The following is a 19,347-nucleotide window of genomic DNA, read 5'->3' as shown; positions in this document are numbered from 1 at the left end:
AGTGGTGCATGCTCTGGTTATCTCCCGCTTGGACTACTGCAACGCGCTCTACGTGGGGCTACCTTTGAAGGTGACCCGGAAACTACAACTAATCCAGAATGCAACAGCTAGACTGGTGACTGGGAGTAGCCGCCGAGACCACATAACACTGGTCTTGAAAGACCTACACTGGCTCCCAGTATGTTTCCGAGCACAATTCAAAGTGTTGGTGCTGACCTTGAAAGCCCTAAACAGCCTCGGCCCAATATACCTGAAGGAGCGTCTCCACCCCCATCATTCTGCCCGGACACTGAGGTCCAGCTCCAAGGGCCTTCTAGCGGTTCCCTCACTGCGAGAAGCAAAGCTACAGGCAACCAGGGCCTTCTTGGTAGTGGCGCCCGCCTTGTGGAACGCCCTCCCATCAGATGTCAAAGAGATAAACAACTACCTGACATTTAGAAAATATCTGAAGGCAGCCCTGCTCAGGGAAGTTTTTAATGTGTGACATTTTGATGTATTTTTAATTTTTGTTTGTTTAATTTAATTTAATTTTTGTTTAATTTTTAATTTGATGTAATTTTAATTTTGTTTTAATTCCCCGCCCAGAGTGGCTGGGGAAACCCAGCCAGATGGGTGGGGTACAAATAATAAATTATATTATTATTATTATTATTATTATTATTATTATTAGGGGCTACTCCACACACCCATGTGCTCTTCCACAATACAGCGGTACCTTGGTTCTCCAGCTTAATCTTGGTTCTCTAACTTAATCCGTTCTGGGAGTCTGTCCGACTCCCTAAACCGTTCAAAAAATATTATTATTATTATTATTATTATTATTATTACAACTCTCTGCCTCCAAATTCTCTCGTGAGAAGGTGATGCTGGACTAGGTGGGTCATTGGTCTGATCCAGCAGGCTTTTCTTATGTCTAGCCCCCAAATAGGGGTGGGGCGGGGTGCGGAGATCCGCTCTGGAATCCTTCAGAGCCACTGCCAGCCAGTGCAGGCACCACTAAGCTAGGTGGATGAACGCCCTGTCTCTGCCTAAGGCAGCTTCCTGCGTTCCCGCCTACAGAGGGAAAAAGAGAAAGAGACGCATTGCAGGACGCCTCGCCACGCAATTGAAGGTCGGGCATTTCCCCCCGGAAAAGAACTTGTTCCTACACGGCGATAAGCCGAAGCAATGAATTCTGATCCCCGCCAGCCCGGCCTTTGCAAATTTGAGAGCGGGCAGAGTCTCTTTCAGGGGGGCAGAAGGGAAAGAAAAAGGGAAATCCGTAATGCCTCTCCCTCTGCAACCATAATGCCAGGATGTTCCCAATCTGCTTTGAGGGATGGAAAGATTAAGAATAATAATAAAAAAATTGCAATAAAATATGTGTGAACGAGGGGGTAATTGTGGACAAATGCAGCATTCAAATTCATTTTTCCACCTCTTTTACACACCATTTCAATCTTATTTTCTGCTTATTAATGAGATCTTGTTGGCAGGGGTGGGCAGAAGCTGCCCAGTTTTGCTGGGTAATTGCACATAATTTCCTTTCTACTAGTGATTTGCATCTGATCTTCTCCCTCCCCCCCACCCTAATTCTTTGCTATTTAACACCCCCTTCTACTTCTCTCCCCTCCTTCCCAAATCTCTCCCTCCTCCTCCTCCTCTTCTTTCCATCCCTGGTCAGGCAATACTTCATTTAAATGCTTATTACACTTAAACAGACACTGAAGAAAAAGGGAAGGGAGGAGAGGAAATGAGACAGAAGCCAACCAAGTCAAAAAAAAGGGCTGACGCAATCACCCTCTGCCACTCACACTCTCCTTTAGTGATGTAACACCCTTAAGGACCGTGGGTTAACTTTGCCAAAGACCTATTCTGTACTATTTGTAATGCGGTCACTTGGGGGATAGATTTAACACGTGTTAGGAAGCTGTAGTGATGTATGGAAGTGAGAGCTGGACCATAAAGAAGGCTGATCGCCAAAGAATTGATGCTTTTGAATTATGGTGCTGGAGGAGACTCTTGAGAGTCCCATGGACTGCAAGAAGATCAAACCGATCCATTCTGAAGGAAATCAGTCCTGAGTGCTCACTGGAAGGACAGATCCTGAAGCTGAGACTCAATACTTTGGCCACCTCATGAGAAGAGAAGACTCCCTGGAAAAGACCCTGATGCTGGGAAAGATGGAGGGCACAAGAAGGGGATGACAGAGGAGGAGATGGTTGGACAGTGTTCTCAAAGCTACCAGCAGGAGTTTGACCAAACTACAGGAGGCAGTGGAAGACAGGAGTGCCTGGCGTGCTCTGGTCCATGGGGTCACGAAGAGTCGGACAGAACTAAACGACTAAACAACAACAACAAGGAAGCTGCTTATTTGGTCCATCTTGCTCAGAATTGTCTACACTGACCAGCAGCAATGGCCCTCCAGGGTTTCAGGCCGGGCAAGGATCCAGCATTACTGATGGGCCTTGAACTTGTTTGGGCCCAAAGAAAATATAAGGTGTGCTCTTTCTGTTAACTAATCGGGATGGCTCAGACTTCCCTTCACAGTGCTTTTCAGGGATTCTTCAGCTGTGATTCTTGCACTCACAGTGAACTGGACTACATGACGTTTGGTGGTCCTTTCCAACTTTACTGCCCCTGGCTATCTCCATCACAACTCATGACTTCTTCTAATACAAGAATGGGCGTCCTCCTGTGTCCCTCCAGATATAGCCAGACTACAACTCCCATCATCCCTGATTGACCATGCTGGGTGGAGCTGATGTGAATTGCAGTCCAACAATGTCTGGGAGACAAAAGGTCCCCCGCCACATCCATAAATATAATATGCAGATTTGTCTAATAACATATTGCAGTAGGAAGCTGCATGGACAAAGCATGTTGGTATCTATGATTCGTCTCCCACTATCGCAGTTAGCAGATAGTACCCGGAACTATTCATTCATGGTTTTCAAACAGTCGCTCCCAAACACAACACCGGAATTCACTGGTTAATTTTTCTGTAAAGTCACATCTCAAAGCAGCTTAAGGAAAAAACCTTCATGACAAATCACAAAAAAACAAGGCTGACCGTTCCATCTGTAGATCAACAGCAAATCCTAAAACCACCTGTGCCAGCAAGCCAAAGTCCTGAAGGCGTAAGAGGGCCTTTACTCAGTATCTGGATTGCAACAGAATCGGGGCTAAGCAGACATCGTGGGATGTCCTCAAATATGTGGTGGCACTTCCTTGAAGGGTTCTGTTTCCGTCTTTGACTGGGTGGGTAACCTGGCAATGCCTCAGTTTAACCTCAGCTGCAGACCAGTAGAATTGTTTAACTGCCTAAGAACTAGTAACTGGGTTTGCTTCTTTCCTCCACCCTTCCAATCCCCTTTCCTTTTGTGTCGCTGCTATTAGATTGTAAGCTTGAGGAAAGGGAATCATTTCTGATATTGGTAAGCAACTCTGGGAGTCTTCTGGGGAAGAGTGGGGGGAAATAAGAAATGGGGAACCTGTAGCTTTCAAAGTATTGTTGGACTACATTGTTACTAGCTGTAATGATTAAGACAATTGGGGAAAAAAGAAGAAAGAAAGGTGTAAAAATTAAGTGAAAATTGAGGGTGAGGATTTGCTGAATGAATAATTTGAATTGGAATACAAAAGGGGGAGGTATGAGGAGGTCCGAGAAATAAGTTAAAAGAAAATAAGTGAATGAAATTATATGTGTTTTTAATTTTTTAATTTTTGTTTTTTGTCTTTTTTGTATAAATTTTGAAAGGTTAATAAATATATTAAAAAACAATAACAAAGTATTGTTGGACTACAAATTCCATCAGCCAGCGTAGGGTTGATGGGAGCTGCCATCCAACGCCTTCTGGAGGGCTGCCGGCTGCCGATCCCGGCTTTCAACAATAAGCGGCGCTCAACTAAGGACACGTGGGAACAGCCATGCATTCTCCCAGTTTCCTCATGCCCTGCCTACAGTTTAGGCCGGAGACGATAGCAAAACACAGGTGAGCAGCCTACCTGGGGGGAGAGGCCATTGCTGACAGGGTTCATGTGATTGGCAGGAGCTGCAGGGTTCATGAAGCTGTCGGAGTAGGTGGAGAAGCCGTGTCGGGTCCCGTAGGCGGAGCTGGAGTCTGCGGCGGCGGCAGCCAACCCTCCCTGGTGCATGGTGGATGGTGGGAGAGGCTGGGGTCTGTGCACAGTGCTGCCCCCATCTGTGGGGAAACGAAGCATCGGGTTAGAAGTGGTGGCTGTCATCACCGGACCATCATTGTGTTCCTTTGGGGAAAGGCTGGTATGATGGAGGCGCCATCTTGACCTGAGGCCCAAATCATGTTCCCACCATCTGTTTCAGTGGAGGTCTGGTCCATTGGGGTGAATGGGGCATTGCCCTAAATTCTTTCTTACAACTCATCCAGTGGGTGGCCCTGCCTGTCACTTCCCCCTCCTCCTCTTCCACTTGAATCATGGATTCATCGAGTTGGAAGGGACCCTGAGGATCATCCAGTCTGACCCCCTCCAGTGCAGGAATATGCACCTGTCCCTTATGGGAATCGAACCTGCAACCTTGGCATTATTAGCAGCACACTCTAATCAACTGAGCTATCCACTTTTCTGCTTGACCCATGCTTTCTAGGGATGAGTCTACGCGGTTTCTTCCTTGCCCCACTCCTTTCTCAGGGAAAACCAATTTAGCACTAAACAGAAGCAAACTATCTTGCTTTGATGTACCGCTCTGAACGCTGTTAGTAACCTCCTGTTATTTTCTCATGCCCAGCTGTGGAAAGCTGTCCCTGTTGCTAAAGAGAAGGGGGGCATGTTATAGATTTTGGGGGGGACCCCCTCTAAAGCATAGAAATTAATAAATGGTAGGATTTTGATTGTTTGGGCTGTGAAGCAAGAAATACAAACTGCAGAGGAATTCGCTAGGGCCGTTAAGAAACAGAGCCACCGAGAGCCTTTGGCAGTGCAAGAATAACTCCTTCCTCCTTGCCCCGTGGAGGTGTGAACAGAAACTGCAGATTTGCCAGGGTAAAGGCAGGAAGAGATTTTTACCAGGAGATGGCGGGGATCGAACCTGCAGCTGCCAGTCTACAGAGCAGGAGACAACCCAAATTGCTGGTTGCTCCGAGTGGTTTTCCCCAGGGGAAAGCAGTGGGAACAGAGGAATTGTGGGTAAGCCCTGAGTCTCAGTGTTGCCCCTAGAAAATCTCAGCTATCATTCGCTCTGGCTCAGGCAATCCCTGGCTCTGGCTCCGCCCACTCTGTACCAGTCAGACTAGGAACTGGGAGAACCAGGGTTCAAATCCCCACGTTCTGTCGTGAATCTCACTGGGTGATTCTGGGCCAGTCCCTGCCTCTCACCCTAAGCCCCCTCAGAGGATTGTTAAGAGGATTAAACAAGGAGGGATGGGTGGGACCATGCCTGCCATCTTGAGGTTTGATATAAACGCCATCCATCAACCTGTTGGTTTCTGTGTGTTGCCACTGTGCAGTGCTTTGGGGTCAAAAGACTGTTTTGCATTCCAGACATCCCAGGCTGTTGGAAGTCTCACGGAAGACAGGAGACGGATGTGATGTTTACTGGTTTCCTGTTCCTTTGTGGTTCAGTTGCTCTCTACTCTCACAGAGAGAGTATTTATTTCTTTTCTGTCTGTGTAGCTTAGAAAGAAAACTCTTAGCATGTAGCTCATATTTCTCGTCCTTCCCTGTGCTGGATACTCTGTAATGGGAACATGCTTGGAACCTTATCAGAGGCTCGGGTCATTAATTATCATCGGAGGAGAGAACGGAGGCGATTCCGGAGGAGTCACTTGATCGAACGCATTTTCCGACACAACCCACCCATCGAAACAACCCACTTTCCCACCCAAGCCCGGAGCACCCACCTTGGGAAAGGGTGGTGGTTGGGTAAGTTGAATCTGGCAGCTGGTACGGAGGCAAAGTGGGCATCCCAGTCGGAGGGAAGCCCCCCGGCAACAGGTGATTGAATGCTGCCAGCTGATTGGCCCCGGCCTGCTTGCGCCACCGTGCCCGCCGGTTGCTGAACCACACCTGGGAGAAGGGAGAGAGGAAGGCAGGAAGTTATGGGGGAAGACACATGCCAAGGGGTTGAACCCGAGCCCTTCTGCATGCAAAGAAGGGTCTCCGTCCCCTGAGCTATGGACCCTCCGCATTGTCATTGTCAAGGGAGCAAGTGCCATGAATGATCTACGCCCTGGAACCATCACCACCTGCCGCAACCAGTGCCGGATTTACGTATAACCTAAACAAGCTATAGCTTAGGGCCCATTCTCTTGCCCCCCCTCCAAATTATGAGTCTTTGTTAATTGTGTTTCTAAAGGGATCTTTGTTATTGCCAAATTCCAATGTTTATTATTAAGTTTGTTATGAATAAAAAATCCTTTTAAGTTAGAACTTAATAATTATTTCACATTAATATACTTCTTAATTGTATTTCAGTTCAACAATTACTTCGATAAAATACGTATTTTGTTATGTGCAAATGGCTTTAGATACCTATTAGGTCCATAAATTACCAGATAGCATATATTCAACACAAAAAAACAGTGACAATTTGTTGTTGACAAACGACAGCTGGACATATAAAGGGCCCCATTACCTTCAGTAGCTTAGGGCCTCATCAAACCTAAATCCGACCCTGGTCGCAAACCATCTTCCAACCCTTCAGAACCATCTTTTCTAAAAGGCTATTCTTGCACAGGCTCCATGCAAAACAAAAAATGGCCACTAGGTGTCAGGACAGAGCAGGCCAGCAAACAGGAAGGCCCTCCTTTGGCCCCCATCTGCCAGTGGCCAACCACTGTCTTATTATCAGTCCCTGGAAATCCTATTGGATTAGCAGAGCCGACTCTGGCTTACCAGGGCCATTTCTGCCCTTCCGAATTATTTTCTGGCAATCCATGCTTCGTTTGTGCACGACACTGCTGTAAAAGCTAACCAACTTAGAACCATAGAGTTGGAAGGAGCCTTACAAAGAACATCTAGTCCAACCCCCTGAAATGAAGGAATCATCGCTAAAGAAACCCCCCATAATCTCTCCCCCTCCATTTCCCCTCCTCATAAATCCTGGTGCGCAATTATCTGAGCCAATCAAATTGTACCATATGTATTCCAGCTGCAATCTGTGTCTGTTTTTTATTTTTTTTAATTTATTTTAAAAAACCTCATTTCCAGTTGAATCCAAAAACTCTCAGGGCTGATCCTGGTTTGAGAAAGGGACGGGGCTAAGCTTTCGAGACAGTTGAGAATGCAGCTGCCGAGTTCTCCAGGGCCTAGAGGTCTGGGAGACCTGATTGAATTTCACAGCAACAGGAGAGGGGGGAGGTGGAATTGAATAACAACACAAAACCCCTAAAAGCTGGAGGGGTGGTGGAGAAGTTGAGTTGGGGAGCCTGATCTGTGTGTTTCTAGCAAAGGTTTGGTTGACGACTCCGGGCATGCTGAGAAGACCAAGCAGGGAAAGTTAGCTCTCCCTTTGGTAGTCTCACATTGATCCACCCCTTTCTAAATGAGATGTTGAGTCTGCTACAACCTAGGACCTCCTGAAGGCTAAGAAGATGCTCTTCCACTGGGATATGTCACTTCCCCATCCATAGAACATAGGAACCTGCTTTATACAGTATCAGACTCTTGGTCCATCGGGCTCAGCACTGTCTACACTGACTGACAGCTACTCCCTAGGGTTTCAGACAGGGAATCCCTCCCAGCCCTGCCTAGAGATGCTGCAAAAGACTAGGGAATTCGGCATAGAAAGCAGATGCTCTACCACCGAGTTATGGCCCCTTCTTTAAAAACGAAGCAAGCTTCTAGTCCCCATAAAAAAGGTAAAGGGACCCCTGACCATTAGGTCCAGTTGTGACCGACTCTGGGGTTGCGGCGCTCATCTCGCTTTACTGGCCGAGGGAGCCGGCGTGCAGCTTCTGGGTCATGTGGCCAGCATGACTAAGCCGCTTCTGGCGAACCAGAGCAACGCACGGAAATGCCGTTTACCTTCCCGCCAGAGTGGTACCTATTTATCTACTTGCACTTGATGTCCTTTTGAACTGCTAGGTTGGCAGGAGCAGGGCCCAAACAACGGGAGCTCACCCCGTCGTGGCCGACCTTCTGATGGCAAGTCCTAGGCTCTGTGGTTTAACCCACAGCGCCACCCACATCCCTTCCCAGCAGGTTAGGGACAAGCAAAAGAGAGAGCTTGCTTACCCCAGGGACCCTAAACCTATGGTGAGAATGGGGAACATGGTGCCTTCCAGCTGTTATGAAGGTATCTAGGGGCAGTAAAGGTAAGTGATGGTCAGAGTTGTGATGGAGGTAGCTTGGGGCAATAAAGGCAAGCTATGGTCTAGTTCAGGTATGGAGAACCAGTGGTCCTCTAGCTGTTGTTGGACCACTGATCCCATCACCCATGGCCACTTGCCATGAAGTCTGATGGGTGTTGGGAGTCTAGCAACAACTGAAGGGCTGCAGGTTCTCCATCCCTGAACTAGATGGTCATTTGGCTTTACTGCCCCTACCGATCATCTTTTAATGCAGGGATGGGCGACCTGTGGCCATCTGGATGTTGTTGTAGCCTAACTCTCCCATCACCCTGACAGTTGGCCATGCTGGCAGCTGGGACTGATGGGAGCCGAGGTCTGACAACATCTGGAGCCCAAATCCCTGAACTAGACCATCACTTGCCTTTACCGTCCCCAGCAAACTTCAGCATAACTCTACTCGCTTTTAATGCAGCATTTCAGCATTTCAGACAGTAGGTCTCTCCCAGCTCTACCTGAAGATACCAGGAACTGAACCTGGGACCTTCTGCATTCAAAGCAGATGTTCTACCACTGAGCTACAGCCCTTCCTTAGATACATTACACCCACTGGAAACTTTTCAGGCGATTTTCATATCATTTTGTGCCATTACGATAACTGGATTTAATACTAGTTACAGATAGGTAGCCGTGTTGGTCTGCCATAGTCAAAATAAAAAAATTCCTTCCAGTAGTAGTGCTACTGGAAGGATTTTTTTTATTTTGACTATGGATTTAATACTGTTAGGATTTTCACCTTGTTGATTAAGGACAAGGAACCACGAAACCAAGGATTGTTTCTCCAGCAGGAGCTAGCTGGATAACTCCAGGAAACTGCGGCAGATATGCTATGATGCAAGAGTCCTTTGGGACACATCCAGCTCCTTTACTTGTTCGACTGCCACTAATCATGGAGGTTTCATGGGCTTGCCATGGCTAATATCCTTTCAAGGGACCTGTCTTCCTTCCCGCAAGAAGATTCAAAATACATCCCTGACACTTGCGCTGGCAATATTCCCCTCCCTCTCGCCAATTCTTTGAAAGGTGGCTGGAGAGACTTTTTTTTTTGAAGGAAAAAAGAGATGTGCTTATAAATCAGTTTATTGGCGGTTAAAATATACAGGATTGAGCGTCAAGAGGGAAATGCAAGACCCACTTCAAAGGGAACCTGTTTCCACTCCACCACAGTGAAGGTTTTATCAGCCACTAAAAAGATTCTCTTGCCAGGGGAATCGGGTTACCCAAAAGAGAGAGAGAGAGAGAGAGTTAATCCCAGAGTGACCGTCAATTCCTTCAGATATCAAACTCGCACTGTGAAGACGGGGGAGAGGAGTGAGGAGGCAGCCCAGAGGGATTCTGGCCCCCTTGTTCCTGGCTTGGGGGGCAGTGTTACCCCAAAGACCACTTCCACCAATGATGACATGGGCCATACATACACCATAGATTCAAGGCATTCATTAGGACACCCTTTTAAATAGACTTCTCCCAAAGAATTGAGGGAGCTGTGGTTCATTAATGGTGTTGAGACGAGACCCCTAAACTCTCCTTACACAGAACTACAATTCCCAGAGTTCCCTGGGAAGAAGTGTTGGCTATTAAACTGCTCTGGGAGGGGAAGAGGGATCTCATACATCTGAAGAGTTGGAAGGGGCCCAAATGTCATCTAGCCCTGAGATACAACTCCCTGAGATACAACAACTCTCAGAACCTTTACAGAACTCCTCAAATTCTTTTTTATTTTTTGGCAGGGGGGAGGGGCATGACTGGTGTAGATATGGACATAGTGAGGCATCTGCTAGGCCTTTACACCCCTAGAGGGTCCCACTGATAAGAGTCCCCCCCCCCACCAGACCTGCTCGTTCTGCTCACCATTGAAACCCACTGTTTTTTTCTCCGCCAGCTTCTGACTCAGCTAAACCTTGTGGTGGTGAGGAGGAAGAGGCCATGGAGATGTCACTTCCTGCCTCACTCATTGTTTGTCTGCCTGGTGAGCCAACAGGTGGCACAGTGATGAAGAGCAGGGGTAGGGAAGCTGAGGGCCACTTTCAGCCTTCTGAAGGGCCACCTAGATCTCTTAGATCCAGTGACCAGGGCTTTGTGTTTGGGGTGAGGTGCCCAGTGGCATCACTCTGCTGAAGGCCCCTTGAAGTCTGACTTCAGGCTCTGTTCCCCAAAACAGGTGGGTCCCCCCCTCCACAAATATGATACGTGGAATGAAGACACTGTTTTAAACAAACTCTTGTCCCAACCATGGAGGAGAGACTCCCTTCAAAAGATGCCCTCCTTTCCCACTTCTACTCTGCTCTGACTTCTGTTATTGCCATCTGCCAGAAACAGATGGCAAACTCCTCGGGTGAGGAGGTGTAAATCATTAGCTGAAGAAACTTGCCTATGAAAACACAGCCCTGTCACCTCAGTGCAAAACACATCGACTGGGTGTGGGCGACATTGCTCCTTTTCAGAGGTTTCCTCTCCCCAAAGCCATTTCAAAGAGGATCAGGCTGATTCGTGGTGGAAGAGAACGGATATCACTATCTTCTAACCATGACAGCTATGTTTTCCCTTCCCATTTGGCCCAAGAGACCCTTAACATTTAAGGATTAAATCAAGAGTGATAGCAGCCTATTAGGAGTCACTAAAGCAAGCAGGGTGGTGTCACAGATGGCTATTGTCAGCCAATGAGTTTTGGCAAAAAGACAACCATCACTGAGGGCAAGTGAAGTCATCTGAGAGTCAGGGCAATGGCAATGAAAAGCCCAACAGTTCCACACAGAATTGTAGAGTCGGAAGAGACCCTGAGGATCATCTAGTTCAACTCTCTACAATGCAGGAAATAAGCAGTTGTCCCATATGGGGAATTGAACCTGCAACCTTGGTATTATCAGCGCCACACTCTAACCAACTGAGTTATCCAGGCTGTCATAGAGTGTAGAAAGCTGGGAGGCAAATCTAAACATTGCTGTGTGTCAGGGGTTCAGAAGCAGAGACGCAGAGAAGGGTGGAAACAGAGAGCGAGGGGGAGGAAGCCGAAGGGAGAATGAGTGATGATGACGACCCGAGATCTCCAAGCCTAAGCAGTGAGTCAGAGGACTCCCAAAAGGGAGCCCCAGTGAGCAGAGCAAGGGGGGGATCCGGGGGGACACCCCAGGAGGAAGGGAACAGAGGAGATTCAGAGAGCAGCAGCTGGAAGTCGGGACCCACGCTCAAGACTGAGAGCAGCAGGGAGGAAGGCAGCCAGGCATCGGGTTCCGGAGGCCGTCAGCAGGAGGGAGGGCACGAGTCAGGGGTGGTCACGCCCTCCTCAGAGAGCGAGGCAACGGTCAAGAGGAAAGTAGAGAGTTGGGCGCGCGCGCCAAGTTCAAATGCAGCGGAAGCTGGAGCAGTAAGCAGCCCGGAGAGTGAGCCAGGTCCCAAAGCCCGCCGAAAGGAAGCGGAAGGATCAGGGGGGTCAGCGTCAGAGGAGAGTAGAAGGGAGGAGTCCCAGGGGGGCAGAAGGACCCAGAGACGTAGGGAGAGGCGAAGGAGGTGGAGCAAGGCTAGGGTATTAAGCTGGTGTGCAAGAGGCGGGGACTCAGATGGGTCTTCGCCGACCTAGGGCAGAAGGTGTAGAGCTGCACGCTGCAGTTCGGAAATGAAACCTGTAACTCAATAAAGACTCTTTTAAAGTGGACGCTGTGTGGCGTGGTCCTATGTGAGCTGGGACCTGGTAGCAGCTCTGACAGTAAGACCCATCTCTTTAAAGCTTCAGAAACCTGAAACCTCGCAGCGGGAGCAGAAGCCGCTAGGGGAGGAAGAGGGGTGTCTGTAAGCAAGCTCACAAAGGTTAGCAAGATGACGGAAGAACAGAGGATCTCCGCGCTGCAAGAGGCAGTGACCCAGTTGTCCTCAGAGGTATTGGCTTCCAAGAAACGGGAGGAGGAGACTACAGCCGCCTACAGAGACCTACACGCCAGGTTTGAAATGCTTGTTAAGCAAGGGCAACCGGGACCCAGACCGGAGGGCGTGGGATTGGCACGGAGAGCAGGAGGGCTTGTGGCTCACTTCGATGGGACTTTGCAACAGTACCCTAATTTTAGAGCAGACGTAATGTGCGCACTGCAACTGCTGGCAAAAGACTTTAGAGATGAGGAAGAGAAGGTGGGGTTCATATTGTCCCATTTGCATGGGGATGCCAAAGCCTGGCTGCGCAATTTGTGGAGGGATAAAGATCCGGCGCTTCAGAATGCAGATGCCTTTATCAAAGCGATGGATGCGTGTTTTTTGTCTACTATTGATGTGGATCTTGCCAGACGGGAGATTCATGGACTAAAACAAGGGAGGGCGAGCGTCCGGCAGTATCACGCCCGATTTTTTGCGCTGGTCAGTGCTTTAGAATGGGATCGGGATTCGCCCCCTGTCAGAGACCTCTTCTGGGAGGGTCTAAGTTCTGCGGTTAAGGATGAAATTGCAAGGGGGGAGAGGCCCCGAAGCACGCAGGAGGTGGTCCAAAGGGCGCTGACTGTGGGGGTGAGGCTGGAAGAACGTCCATGGTGCAGAGATGAAGGACGTGGAGGGCGCGAAGCAGCGAGAAGTTTCTCTTTCGTTCCGAGGGAAGCAGCGCGTGCGCAATCCACACCTCCGCCAGGAGGGGGAGGGGAACCGATGGAGGTTGGAGGTGCAAGGGCTCAGTCAGCAGCCAGAGCCCTAGCACCGGCAGCAGTGAAAGCGAAGCCTCCTAGAGGGAACAGGAAGTGTTACATCTGCGAGGATCCAGGCCATTTGGCGAAGGAGTGTCCCCGGAGGCTCCACAAGCACACTGCAGCCTCAGCAATGGTGACTGCAGCAACGCAGCAAGGAGAACCACAGCAGGGAAACGACGATGTCTGGCTGGAGACGGAGGCACTGGGGCCCAGCCAGACGCATCTGTGAAGCAGTCCCCAGCGATATTGCAACCCACGGATCCCCTCCCACCCAAACCAGTAGGGCAGCTCACAGCGTCTCTCCAGCTACCCGACGGCGTCACTATCGAAGTGCCGCTTTCTGTGGATTCTGGAAGCAACGCAGACTTTATAGCGCAGAGCTTTGTGGAGCAGCACGCTATACAGCTATTGCCTGCCACTCTGCCCCTGCAAGTCGTCACAGTGGATGGCAGAGAGTTGCTAGGGGGGCAGGTGGTGAAGCAGACGCCACCGATGGTGATGCGCCTTGGCAACCACAGGGAAGTCATCAGTTTTAATGTCACCCAACTGTCGGACACGCCCATTGTGTTGGGCATGAGTTGGCTGGACAGGCACAGTCCGACACTGGCTTGGTACCAGAGACAACTGATCTTCGGCTCCTCTTATTGCGCAGAACACTGCATCCTGCCCCGACGGGAGGGAGAGGAGGAGGAATCACAACTGCAGTTGGGAACGTTGCAAGCGGTCCCCCACAAATACGCGAGCTTTTTGGAGGTCTTCTGCGAGAAGGAGGCGGACAAGCTACCCCCTCACCGGCCATATGACTGCAAGATTGACCTCCTACCGGGGGCGACGCTGCCGAAGGGGCGGCTATACTCCATGTCTGAAGATGAAATGCAGGAACTCAAACAGTTCATCGAGCATAATCTGGAGCGTGGCTTCATCAGAGAGTCCAAGGCAGTGGGGGGCAGTCCCGTTTTCTTCGTGAAAAAGAAAGACACGCCCCAAAAAAGACTCGTTGTGGACTACCGCCTTTTGAACCAGATGACCAAACCGTCTGATTACCCCATGCCCAGGATTGACGACCTCCTAGCGACGGTGCGCAAGGGACGCGTGTTCACCAAGTTGGACCTGCGAGGGGCGTACAATCTCATCCGCATGCGGGAGGGCGATGAGTGGAAGACGGCCATGTTCACACCGCTGGGCACCTACGAATACAGAGTTATGCCCTTTGGATTACAAAATGGCTCTCACTGTTTTCAAGCTTTTATGCATCACGTGTTGGAGGGACTCCTCTACAAGACATGCGTCTGCTTCCTGGATGACATCCTGATTTTCTCTGACTCGCAGCAAGCTCACGACCGAGACGTGAGGGAGGTGCTCAGCAGGTTGCAACAACATAGACTGTACGCCAAGCTGGAGAAGTGCCAGTTCGACACGACGGAGGTGGATTTCCTGGGATACAAGTTGTCGGACAAGGGGATAGCCATGGACAGCACCAAGGTTCGTGCGGTATTGGATTGGAAGAGCCCGCGCAACCGGAAGGAGGTCCAGCGGTTTGTCGGCTTCGCCAACTTCTATCGCAAGTTTATCAAGGGGTTCGCGATGCAGACGGCAGCAATTACGGACACGCTCAGCTCCAAAAAAAAGAAATTCATCTGGACGGAGCAGGCGGAACAGTCCTTTCAAGCGCTCAAGCATCTCTTCGCATCGGAGAAGCAACTGCTGCATATCGACCCCAGTAAACCGTTGAGGGTAGAGACAGACGCGTCAGACAGAGCCGTGGGAGCTGTCCTGCTGCAGCGAGACCCGCAGGGGGTGTGGCGGCCGGGAGCGTTCTACTCCAGAAAGCTCAGCAAGTCGGAGCAGAACTACACCATCTGGGACAGGGAGTTGCTGGCCATTCATGCAGCTTTCAAGGCGTGGAGGCACTTCCTAATCGGCGCCAAGCACACGGTGCAGGTCTGCACGGACCACAAGAATCTGGAGCACTGGCGCACGGCTCAGTTCCTGAACCAGAGGCAGATACGTTGGGCGGAGTTCTTTGCTGACTTCAATTTCCGAATAGAGTACGTCCCAGGCGACACCAACATCATGGCGGATGCACTGTCCCGAAAACCGCAATACCTAGAAGAGGTGACGCCAGCGGCGGCCATGCACATCTTCGCACCGACGGCGTGGGCGTGTGCCTCAGCTACAGTAGACCTGGATGCGGTGCGACGTGCATTGCGGGACGACTCATTCGCGCAAGACAAGATGGCGGAACTGCTCAGAGGCACGGCTACCACGGACGAGTTCCAGGTGCGGGACGGCTTGCTCCTACGCAAAGGGGCTGTCTATGTACCAGGAGACGACCTTCGCGCCAAGGTACTGCAACAGTTGCACGACGCACCCACGGCCGGTCACTTTGGCACAGAGAAAACGATGGAATTAGTCGCGAGAGACTTCTGGTGGCCCAGGCTGAGAGGGGAGGTCGCGGACTACGTCGCGAGGTGCGACACCTGCCAGAGGGCCAAGCCGGTACACAGACCACCGGCGGGACTGTTAGAACCGCTGCAAACGCCGTTTGAACCGTGGGAGAGGGTGGCCCTGGACTTTGTGACGGATTTACCCAGCTCGAGAGGCAAGACAGCTGTGCTAGTGGTGGTGGACTGGTTCACCAAGATGGCACATTTCATTCCGTGTGCGAAGGTGGCCACGGCGGAACAAACCGCCAAACTGTTCATAGATCACGTGTTCAAAGTGCATGGCCTGCCACGGTCTATCCTGTCCGACCGCGGACGCCAGTTCATCTCGTCTTTCTGGCAGAAGCTGATGGGTTTTCTAAATGTCAAGGTCAATCTGGCATCAGCAAGACACCCGCAGACCAACGGGCAAGCAGAGAGGGTCAATGCCATCATGCAGCAGTACCTGAGATGCTATGCCAATCAACAGCCTGCGACGTGGGTGGATTACCTGCCGCTAGCCGAGTTCGCTTACAACAACACGAAGCACGTGTCCACAGGAGTGACGCCGTTCTTTGCCAACAATGGGAGGCATCCCAGAACCTTCCCGGGACTGGAGAGAGTGGGGGAAGGAGAACCACAGACGGCGGACGCGCTCGCGTCAGAGCTGCAGGCGGTCCACGATCAACTCAGACGGCAGCTGGAGCTAGCTAAGCACGCCTACAAGGTGCAAGCTGACAAGCACAGGCGGGTTGGCGAAGTGATCCAAGTGGGAGACTGGGTCTGGTTGGCAGCCCACGCAGTGCCGACCAGGTCACTTGCCAAGAAGAAGTTGGGGCACAAGCAGATCGGTCCGTACCAAGTCGAAGCGCAGATCAACCCGGTAGCCTTCCGACTGGCGCTGCCGGAGGGTTCCAGAATGCATCCGGTGTTCCACAGGTCGGTGCTCACTCCCTACAAGGCACCTCACAGGTTCCAGGAGCCAGGGACGGCGCCAAGTCCGCTCCGGGAACGGACGGAGACGCGGGGGGTGAAGCACCAGGACCACATCAACGAGGTCACGGAGATTTTGGACTCCAGATGGGGGGAAGAGGGAGTCGAATACCTCTTAGCCAGAGAGGGCACCCGGGCCAGCGCCAATAGCTGGGTACCAGACTACGCTTTGGAGGAACCCCTGCTCAAGGACGAGTTTCATGCCCTCTTCCCACACAAACCCATGCCGGCGAGCTTCTTCGACGACTGGTTGTTCACACCCACACTTTCTTCCAGCACGTTCCATGGATTCGACTCAGAAGGGGAACCCGCACGGAGCACCCGTTCCCCAGAAGGTTCACCGGCAGGTTCGGCATCAGGCAACTCGTATTGGTGGGACGATCGACCAGAGGAGCAATGGCGCAGGAAGTGGCTGGAGATGCCAGGTCGAGCGACCGACGCAGAGACTGACATGGACGTGTTCGGGGAGGACCTCGGGTTCGAGCACGGCGGTACAGAGATGGAAGAGCAACAAGTCAACGTCGACGACCGCGAGGGGGAAGACTCGGAGGTCTTCAGTTGGCGGCCACCCAAGGGGAGCGACCTGTATCCAGCATTCCCTCCCATGATGATGGAGCACCCAGCACCCACACCTGACAGCGGGGAGGGGGGAAGGGGGGGCTTCGAGGGGGGGATGGATGTCAGGGGTTCAGAAGCAGAGACGCAGAGAAGGGTGGAAACAGAGAGCGAGGGGGAGGAAGCCGAAGGGAGAATGAGTGATGATGACGACCCGAGATCTCCAAGCCTAAGCAGTGAGTCAGAGGACTCCCAAAAGGGAGCCCCAGTGAGCAGAGCAAGGGGGGGATCCGGGGGGACACCCCAGGAGGAAGGGAACAGAGGAGATTCAGAGAGCAGCAGCTGGAAGTCGGGACCCACGCTCAAGACTGAGAGCAGCAGGGAGGAAGGCAGCCAGGCATCGGGTTCCGGAGGCCGTCAGCAGGAGGGAGGGCACGAGTCAGGGGTGGTCACGCCCTCCTCAGAGAGCGAGGCAACGGTCAAGAGGAAAGTAGAGAGTTGGGCGCGCGCGCCAAGTTCAAATGCAGCGGAAGCTGGAGCAGTAAGCAGCCCGGAGAGTGAGCCAGGTCCCAAAGCCCGCCGAAAGGAAGCGGAAGGATCAGGGGGGTCAGCGTCAGAGGAGAGTAGAAGGGAGGAGTCCCAGGGGGGCAGAAGGACCCAGAGACGTAGGGAGAGGCGAAGGAGGTGGAGCAAGGCTAGGGTATTAAGCTGGTGTGCAAGAGGCGGGGACTCAGATGGGTCTTCGCCGACCTAGGGCAGAAGGTGTAGAGCTGCACGCTGCAGTTCGGAAATGAAACCTGTAACTCAATAAAGACTCTTTTAAAGTGGACGCTGTGTGGCGTGGTCCTATGTGAGCTGGGACCTGGTAGCAGCTCTGACACTGTGGATCTCCCCTGCCCTCAAATTCTCTCCTTGTGAATGGCGGATGAAATTGATGGACTACGCAGAACTAGATAAATTAACAGGAAGGATTCGAAACCTGCGGGACCAGAGATTCTTAGAAGACTGGAGTAAATATATGAACTATTTGAAAAGTAATAGTAATGAACAGATTACGCTGGTAGAATTGCAAGAAGTTTTGTAAGGAGGACTATTTGAAATATTACAAGAAAGATTATGCGGAGAATTGTTAGTTAATGATCATTAAGAGTAATAGAGAAATTAAGAAATGCAGAATAAGTGATAAAGAATGGAAAATCATCAGAGGTGCTGATGGAACTCAAAAATATTGTATAAGATAAGAAGTTATGTTAAATGACTGTTGATATGTTAAAAAAAAACCCAAATTCTCTCCTTGCTAGAAATCATAATGCACTTCAGATTTTTGTACATTAACTTGGAGCCATTGTCAGACACTTCTCGCTTCCTGATCCCCTTTCACAGCACCCTGTGACTTAATTGGAGGGCTTCTAACTCTCATAGCAGTTTAGCAGTGCGATGCTGCAAAGCAAAACGTTACATGTGCTCAGGGTGCACTCAGCCCGATGCAAGGGAGACCTGAGGTGTGGTCGACAGTTGTTTCCGCTCTCTCCCAACCCAGCAGCTGCACAGACCCTTCCCTGCTGGGATGGGGCTGGAATAAATTAGACCGGCTCTGGGTCACCTCCCACAATTTGTCAGGCAAGGAGGGGAAAAGGGAGGTCAGGTGGAGATCTTCTTGCAAGGGGATGGGGAGAGAAGAGAAGTCCCGTTGGGAGCCTCCTTAGCTTAATGAGGACTTGATGTTGAGGGAAGATCGATGGGAGGGTAAGCAAGCTGGTTAAGTGGAAACAGAGAGAAGAGACTCGTCTTCCCAGAAATGATCTGTCATCTTGGTTTCTCTACATTTGCAGAAATAGGCAAGGGCTGAAGCCTTGAGCTCACCAGCCAACATGTTGGACTTTCCAGCACCACAAGTTGTGGAGGGTTGAAGACTCGTTGCTGATTTTGCAGCAGTGGTCCTGTCTCCAGTGTCCCAGAACTGGTCAATCGGCATGAAAGGGGAGCTTTTGAGCCACTGAGAGGAAGTCAATTTTGGCAGGAGCCAATCAGCGAGAAGGCTGTTGAGTAGGCCATGGAGGACTGATTCCTTGGGTCACTCTGGAGAAGGACAGTGAGGAGGAGGAGTTGTTCTGGATGTTCCAAAACTGAGCATTTAGGAATACCAAAAACACGAGTTTCAAGGGAGTGGTGCAAGTTCGGTCAGTATGATGCAACTTCACGGAAAATGCAACTTAAGTCACTCCAATATAAGATCTTGAAGCATCGCCTAGGTATGTGTACAGATGAATAATAGAGTAAAAAAACTGTAGAGTTGGAAGGGACCCTAAGGGTTTCCCAAACTTGGGTCTCCAGCTGTTTTTGGACCACAGTTGGCATCTTCCCTGACCACTGGTCCTACAAGCTAGGGATGATGGGAGTTGTAGTCCAAAA

At 50.8% G+C, this 19,347-nt stretch overlaps 1 protein-coding gene across 5 annotated transcripts in view; it reads right to left on the bottom strand.

The window, feature by feature from the left end:
- The window catches only part of PAX7 (paired box 7), a 178,575-nt gene that overhangs the window by 54,426 nt on the left and 104,802 nt on the right, over nucleotides 1-19,347 (bottom strand). For all 5 annotated transcript variants that reach the window (XM_082230186.1, XM_082230183.1, XM_082230182.1 and 2 more), the window contains 2 exons: nucleotides 5,859-6,024; nucleotides 3,988-4,184 (listed from right to left, as the gene is read on the bottom strand). In XM_082230186.1, the coding sequence (XP_082086312.1) occupies nucleotides 3,988-4,184; nucleotides 5,859-6,024 (363 nt within the window). The remainder of the gene's footprint in view (nucleotides 1-3,987; nucleotides 4,185-5,858; nucleotides 6,025-19,347) is intronic.

This window comes from Podarcis vaucheri (assembly GCF_965113315.1).
Source record: "Podarcis vaucheri genome assembly, chromosome: 7".
NCBI lineage: Eukaryota > Metazoa > Chordata > Lepidosauria > Squamata > Lacertidae > Podarcis > Podarcis vaucheri.
This window is presented reverse-complemented; position numbering and strand designations above follow the sequence as displayed.